General features: G+C 43.4%; 1 protein-coding gene across 1 annotated transcript; it reads left to right on the top strand.

Annotated features, from left to right (window-relative positions):
- The first annotated feature begins 1654 nt into the window (after positions 1-1654).
- Positions 1655-5536, top strand: SMIM28 (small integral membrane protein 28). The gene is made up of 2 exons (XM_070632455.1): positions 1655-1765; positions 5174-5536. The coding sequence occupies exons 1-2, from the start codon at positions 1655-1657 to the stop codon at positions 5534-5536; spliced, it is 474 nt and encodes a 157-aa protein (XP_070488556.1).
- Positions 5537-7934: the final 2398 nt, after the last annotated feature.

A 7934-nucleotide genomic window follows, 5' to 3' on the forward strand; every position in this document is an offset into this window, starting at 1 on the left:
CTTTCCCGCTGAGGTCCTAACTGACGTCCCCCTTTGAAAGTGTCCCCACCCTTCAGCATTTACTCTGTTCCCTCCCTGTGTTTTCTCCATAGCATTTTTCACCTTCTCATATATTGTATATTTTGTGTAGTTTGCTTGTTTCTCTTGGTCCCCAAAAACATATCCACAAAACCAGGAATTTTTGTCTGATTTATTCACTGCTGGAGGTGGATCATTGTTACAGATGCATGTTTAATGCTTTTGATCCAGACTTCCAATTTGCTTCTCAAGAAATGAAGGTATTTAAATGAGCAGACAGGTAGAGAAGGATGGCCCCTGCCGAGGACGTAGTGTTGACAGAGCCACTGACACGCGAGAAAGGGAAATGGAGCCCTGGAGGCCAGGGGCTTCCCGTGTGGGGATACAGGATGGATTTAAAACAGGACTCATCCATGGAACAAGGCAACATTGCAACTAAAGCACAAAGTCAGTGTACCCCACAATAAGAAATAAAAGGGTGCAATGATGAGCTCCACACTAAGACACTGACTGAGGCTGTGGGAAACAGTGAAAACTTGGACCAGAAATAAGAAGTTTGACAAAGTGCCAGATTCCCCTGGGGAGACCAGCTGTCTTTGGAAAGGTGATGAAAATTACGATCCTCCCAAGAAAATTGGTCTACAAAGTTTAGAGAGTGCAACAACCCTGCATCCTGTCCACAGACTGCCACGGGCCAGGGATGGAGAATCCTAAGGAAAAATCCCAGTTAAATATTATTTCAGCATCATGACGTTCACTTGAATGAAATGATGCTTAATAAGGACGTGAGTAGTTGCAATATTGAGTTGTAACATTTCCAGTAAATGTTTGAAGCTGAAGTTTACTCCACTGAAAGAAAGAATCCCACGGCCAGGGCTTAAATGTTAAATTCCCAATAAATGCGCAGAGTTAAACATCCCGAAGTTACCCCAGTAAACATTCAAATGGAAAGTTTCTCATTTTAAGCTTCATACAAATAATTTCATAAAGTTCACAAGATAATCAGGAGAAAGACTATTTCGGTACTGGTAATTCGATTTCTTGTTTCAATTGAAACCAGCAAACTTCCATCCAAATGATCGGCTCCATTGTCTCTCTGGCTTCTGTACAACTTTATCATTAGCATCCTTCTTCTAAATAATTCACTAAAACGTTATTAATGAGTCCTGCTTCTCTACCAGATGCCTCTTCTCTCTGAACCATAGAATCCAGAAACAATCAAAGGAAATTCAGCTTGAGTAGTTTCTCTTGCTCAGCTCTGTCTCTGGAGAGGGAGGTGGGAAGGGTCTTCTTTACATCTAAATACAAACAGCTCTGTTCACTGCGACCGTCCATCGCATGCGATGATGCAAACACAGACTCCACCGTCCGAGACCCGCTCCATATCTCATGTCTCAGGCCAATCCGTATGGTGATAACGGCCACAGCAACAAATCCAGAGATGCTGAATTTGAATAGTCGGTCCTGAGAGGTCTCTCTCGGTGGTGTCTTTCCCTGTGGCCTCTCATCAGAGCAGGAGTTTGCCAGCAGCCACCAGCCAAGCACGTCCAAGCTGGAGCCAGGCCAAGAACAGGCAGCGCTGTGGAAATCCGGTCAGTGAGTGGACAGGCCGGGGGCGCCTCTGTTGGACAAAAACATGCGGCAGCTGCAGGGCAGCAGCTGGAGGAAGTTTGGGCATGCCGGCCGGGGGACATACGAATGGTTAACCAGCGAACCGAGCCTGCCTTTTCCGGAAACCCAGCTGCAGGTCTGTACCTAAGACTTATGCTTTTACTCCCCAAAGTAGCTTTCTCAGCTTTCAAACCAACAATGTCTATATTTTTAGGGTCTTAAAACCTAGTGGCAACATTTTGCATTATGGGTACAACAAAAATATGAATTCACTGATGGGCATTGCCTGAGGAAGTAATTTGAAAGTTGTATTCTTTTGACAATGATAAATTCAAGTAAAACTTGCCACAAATATATTCTAAGAACACCTGATATGTCAAATCTATCAAACAACATCTGAAGCTAGGAACCAACACATTTTCCTGCTTGGTTGTACAGCTCTGCTGTTGCTCAAGAAGCAGTGTCCACATATTCAAAAGCAAGACCCTCCCTGGGGTTCGGCTGTACGGGGACCCCTGCGTCTAAGTCAGGGGAGCAAGGGTCTCACGTCGCAGTGGCAGGGGTTCGAGAAGGTTTGTCTCTCACCAACATGTGCAGCTGCTCCTGGCTTTGTCTGGGAATCGCCAGAGAAGCTTCAGTCTGAGTCAGCTTTGAGGGAAAATATTTGTAGAAACCTAAGAACTCAGAATTAATTTTAGAATCACAAGGGAAATGAGAGATGCTGTTGCCCCACAAGAAAGATGGAAACAAACCTATTTTCTTCTTGTCTGGAAAAATAAGCTGGTGAGATTGGCATTTAAGTTCTTCAAAACTGCCTTTTACAAAAAATAATTATATACATATATAGAGATGATATATCCTTCAGCAGTTACACGTTTAACTGGATATTTCTTTAAAATATTCCCTGAGAAACAAACCCTTAAGTCAATACACACATCAGAGAAACAGTAAATGTTGAGAAACGACTTTGATGGAAGTGAACAAGTTAGAACATTTGACTAAAGACATCTTTCTTGCATTAAAAATTCCAGAACAATTTGAACCACTATGTCTTGAATCATTAAATGAGCAAATTAAGGACACCATTATAACTCTGTCCCATAGCCCCGTGCATCTCTTAACTGGAAAACAGGGAGAGTTCTTGATCTCCAGAAAGCACCCTAATCTTCTGTGTTAGACGAGTCTTCTAGCGCCACGCGATATTCAGACAAATTTAACCCGACAGAAAGAAGTGCCAGTTACAGGAGGGGCTGTGGCATCTCTCCTTTCACAAATCTCTGCAACTAACACTGAAAACACCTTAAGTGGCAAACTGTAGACAATAGGGTCTATTACGTAAAACCTTTTAAATGGAACATTAAGTATCTTTATATTCTATGCACATTGAATTTACGGGGTATAATAGAATATTTAAAATTTGATACCCACCACTGTTCAGAAACTATATTCATCCACGTTATTGATGGAGGAACATAAGCTATTGCAAAATGGTCCGCGGTGACCACGGTTGGAGGGTGGTTGTTGGTGATGCATCTAGAGGGAGAAAACAAACGTAGTTAAACTGCTTTTTGGCTCCCAGTTGATTTCTTAATAATTGTAGATTTATGTAGGAGTTTATCATCCTCATAGTTTTTGTAACCAAAGTCGCTTATTACATCACAACAGATTTTAAGTCAATAGTTCTGATAATAAACTAGATTATGTGTGAGAAAACAAAGAATCCACGGATTAGAAATATAACAATCACACACATAAAATATATTAATGTTGCTAAAATATTTTTCTGAAAATACATATTTATTAAAATATAAACCCAGTAATGCAGATTTTGTTACTGTATTTTCCAGCCTTTTCAGTAAATTTCTAGACTTCTTCTGGCTATCTTTAACATTTTATTTTCTAGTAAATGTGACCTTTTGTGTCCCTGAGATATAAATATATAAATACCTATTATTCACCAAGAGCTTTACACACGTTAATTCATTAAATTCTCATGCCAACCCTCTGAAAAAGATGTCATTTTCATTTCATAGAGAGAAAGCCCAGGCCTGGAGGGGCAAGTGAAAGGTCCAAGGTCACACAGGTTTTGGAAGGTTGTTCTGTAATTCAAAGAAAGAGCTTCAAACCCCAAAGACGACGCCCTGCTTCCCAAGAAAACCTTTAATTTTTATGCATTTTAAGCTAATGTCTTGACTTATATCTTACCAAGGACGAAATATCTGGCACTATAATTATTAAATAAACCACCTAATTTTGAGCCACAATAACACACACAGTTATAAATTCTTTAGGAAGTAAAAAAGATTATGCAAACAATGCCAGGTGAGCCAGTCTCTTAAGTAAAAGTCATGACCAGCAAAACATTTATTCTTTCCACCAAAATCAAGGTGAGAACCCCAGCTCTCATAGTTTTCTTATTATAAGTTTTATTTTACATCAGTAAAGAGCTTAATACTTTGTTTTAAACAATTATAAGGCTTTAATTTTTTCTTTTCCTCTGTAGTGGACACTGCCATCTACATTTGGTGCTGTGTGCTTTATAGCAGAGAAGCTTTTCAATACTTCATTTTTTTTTTTAAAGATTTTATTTTTCCTTTTTCTCCCAAAGCCCCCTGGTGCATAGTTGCGTATTTTTAGTTGTGGGTCCTTCTACTTGTGGCATGCGGGATGCCACCTCAGCATGGCTTGATGAGCGGTGCCGTGTCTGCACCCAGGGTTCGAACCCGTGAAACCCTGGGCCACAGAAGCAGAGCACGCGAACTTAACCACTCGGCCACGGGGCTGGCCCCTTCGTTATTCCTTAGTAGCTTCATTCAAAGCCATATCTATGCAATTTGGAACAGTATTTATTTTTCCTGTTGCTTTTCTGCCTTGCTGTTGAAGCGTCACTTCGTGCCTGTTATATTATTTACTCCATCAGGAACCACCATTACCTTGTGAGCTAACACTATAAAATCAGTATCTTTTAGGTTGCTTAACAATTTACCTGCAATTTTTTTTCTTTAAAGAGTTCAAAATTTCCCATATTGATCCTACAAATTGCAAAAAAATATTGAAGGAATTTTAAGATCTCATTCACCAGAAGCGTCAGCTACCAACTCAGATTTAAGATTTTATGTGTCATATGAACACATACCAATGGCAGACTTCCTTCCAGAATTAAAGAACTTAAGTTCCATAGGATCGTTTTGTGGCAATAAACCATCACTGGTCTACTGCTAAATAAAATAAGCACATAAATAGTAAGAGTTCTCATTCCAAGCATGAGTGGTGGGCTTCCACCTGTAACTTGTTCTAATATTTTTACTTGAGTGGAAATATCATAGGATACCATCAACATGTGCTTTTGACATTCTGAATTCATACTTCATGTAAATTCACTTCGTTTCACGTAGGCTCAAGCTCACTGGCATAAATGAATGATTGCAGTGATTTTTAGGTGAGTAACAATAAGAAGAAGAAAAGGTGAGGACAAAGATGGGCCTCAGAAAGGCAGGGGTCTGCTTTGCCCGTCTCCTAACTCAGTGTCCTTCCCTGACCCCAGGGCACCCAGAGGGGAAGTTCCGCCAGGGAAGACGTGGAGCCCTTCCTGTGCATCCTTCTTCCAGCCGCCGGCTTGCTCCTCCTGGCCTTTCTGCTGCTTCTCCTGCTCCGACGCTGCAGGGCCTCCCGGCCCCAGGGGCAGGCTTTCAGCATCGACCTCCCAGAGCACCCACCGGCCAGAGAGGAGGCTGACCTCCTGCCGGGCTCACCCTGGAGCAGCGAGCCTGGCTTCCCGGGCTCTGCCTTCTCGGAGGGTTTACCGCCCTCCTATGAGGAGGCCACCAGGAACCCCCCTGGGGAAGAGGCATGGGATGGGCTCCCTCAGCATGAAGAGGGCTCGCCTGGACCAGAGGAGCTCATATAAACACGCTTGGAGACCACTGCAGACGCAGCTCTCAGCCCCAACAGGCCCCATCCGAGAGGGGCGAGGGCGTGGGGGCCGGAGAAGCCGCTGTCCCCGGCTGACCCCTGGACGACCAGCCACGGGGCTGGGAGAGCTAGACCAACGTCGGTGGAGTCAACCTGTCTCGAGTTCATGAGGGAAACTCCCCCAGGTTGTTCTAAGGGGCCTGGGCTCTTCCAAAATGTACAGGCGCCTGGGAAAAACAGGAAAGAGCCATGTGATTGAGAAAAAACATTAGAATTGCCAGTGAACATGGGAACGAGCTCTGAAGAGAAAGAAAATAGAAAAAGGCTGATATCCAAAGGTAACGGCTTTTGCCACCAAATAAAACTTTTCTTCCTGCACAAGTTTCCCAGGGTCCCCTGGCTTCACTGCTGTGAGGGCTCTAAGATGGCTAGAGAGTTCCAGAAGGAAGGAAAACGCCTCTGCAGCCGCAGTGGTCGGTTGTCTGTTGTAAGTGATGGGGAAACATGTTTCCGTGTTAACAGTGAAAGTGCAGACACTCGAGAACATTCTGGTTACAGAACAATAAAGCTCCAAACCGACCTCCTTCATGGTGTGGCTCTTGCTCCCTCATCCTCAGATCTGCTCCCTGGAGAGGGAGGTGTCCCACAGTGTGGCGGCAGCACAGAGCTCCTGCCACATCACGTTATCGGGGGACACGACGGCTCAGTGGGCGGCCATTGCCCAGCAGAGTAGCTGTCAGTCTAACAGTGGAAAGTGAAGGTCAAGATTCTGGGTCACGTGGTAAAGAGAGACCCGGGGACCTTACAGGTCCCACAGTTCACACTTGCTTCACAGGTGTCAGAGCCAGAGCTCCGAGAGCTTAACTCACGTGTCCAAGGTTAGACCCTCCCGAGGACAGAGTGGGCACCAGAACCCTGCCTCTTGGTCCTGGCGGAGCAACTCCCGCCGCACCGGGGCCTCCCAGGAAACGCTCCGGGGCAGGCAGGCCGAGCGCAGTGGAGTCTGGAGTGGAGGGAGACCTACCCCCGACGTTCAAATGGGCAGCCAGCCTGAGGGGTCACGGACCACTTGGGAGCGGTCAGATGACCCCTGGAGGTGGCAGGCAGTCCGGAGGGTGACATGGAGAGTTCTTAGCTCTTACTCAATGCTATGATTTTGGAGGGAAACTACTTTTCTTTCTTTCTTTCCTGGGGCACAGTACCCTCCTCACATGCTGATGGCAGCAGCAGTGGCAATGGCAGAAGTGTGTTTGTGCTTCTGTTAGTGTCTTTTTTTAAAGGGAAATATTTTCCAAATTCAAAAGATACTTCCACTGGAGAAAAAATGGAATTACAGTGTGAGCTATTGTCCCTTTCACTGAGAATAATAAAAAACATCCAATCTTTATAAAGTTAGTTTCCCCCTCAACCCAGACACCCCCGTCAACATCTGGCAGTTGTCCGACACCTCAGAATGTGACTCTGCGACTGCCCGCCACATCGATTCACAGACTTTAGACCTACGCATAAGGTAATTGTGCAAATATCTACTTCCCTTTGGATAAGCAATCTGAGAAGATACCAGGACACAAGAAGCATGGTTTGTTTACTATGTGTTCTATTTCTCTATACTTAAAAAAATATATTTTTAAACAAGCGAAATAGTACATACATTTTGCACTGTGGCTTATAATTTCCTAAAATGAAACAGTTTACATGGAGGTCAACACCAGCTTTGGATGTTGATATTGAATCACATATCAGTTTATTTCTATAAAATTATTTACTATAACATCTTACGTTTTAAAGATAAATTTATCAGAATCATACATTGCTATTTAAAATGAATTTCTTCTCTACAATTGGTAGTTTATTTTATGATTTTAAATACTCCTCAGTTTCAACGATGGTGATAAAAAGTTCAAAGTGAGTATTTTTTAAAAGTGTGTGTTGGAGCCGGCCCGGTGGCACAGCAGTTAAGTGCACACGTTCTGCTTCGGTGGCCTGGGGTTCTCTGGTTCAGATCCCGGGTGCGCACATGGCACTGCTGGGCAAGCCATGCTGTGGTAGGCGTCCCACATATAAAGCAGAGGAAGATGCGCATGGATGTTAGCTCAGGGCCAGTCTTCCTCAACAAAAAGAGGAGGATTGGTAGCAGTTAGCTCAGGGCTAATCTTCCTCAAAAAAAAAAATAAAAAATAAAAAATTGTGCGTTATTGTTATTCAAGTGTCAGTATATTTTAGTTTCTGCAGCATCACTGTCTTTATAAAATTGCTGAAAATGTTCGTGTTTGTATATTTTTCACATACTTTTTTGAACAAAAAGACAGACAAAGCTAGAATAAAGTGCAATACTCAAGTTGGTATAGCATTATAATTTATGACATAATGGTCTGTTCATGAAATGTAACTGC

This window comes from Equus przewalskii, chromosome 9, assembly GCF_037783145.1.
Source record: "Equus przewalskii isolate Varuska chromosome 9, EquPr2, whole genome shotgun sequence".
Taxonomy (NCBI): domain Eukaryota; kingdom Metazoa; phylum Chordata; class Mammalia; order Perissodactyla; family Equidae; genus Equus; species Equus przewalskii.

What these genes read in the sequence shown, in the direction of transcription:
- SMIM28 (XM_070632455.1), top strand. Translation starts at nt 1,655, where the DNA reads ATGCGGCAGCTGCAGGGCAGCAGCTGGAGGAAGTTTGGGCATGCCGGC. An exon ending in TTCCGGAAACCCAGCTGCAG is followed by an intron (nt 1,766 to 5,173) that starts GTCTGTACCTAA and finishes CCCTGACCCCAG; the next exon opens with GGCACCCAGAGGGGAAGTTC.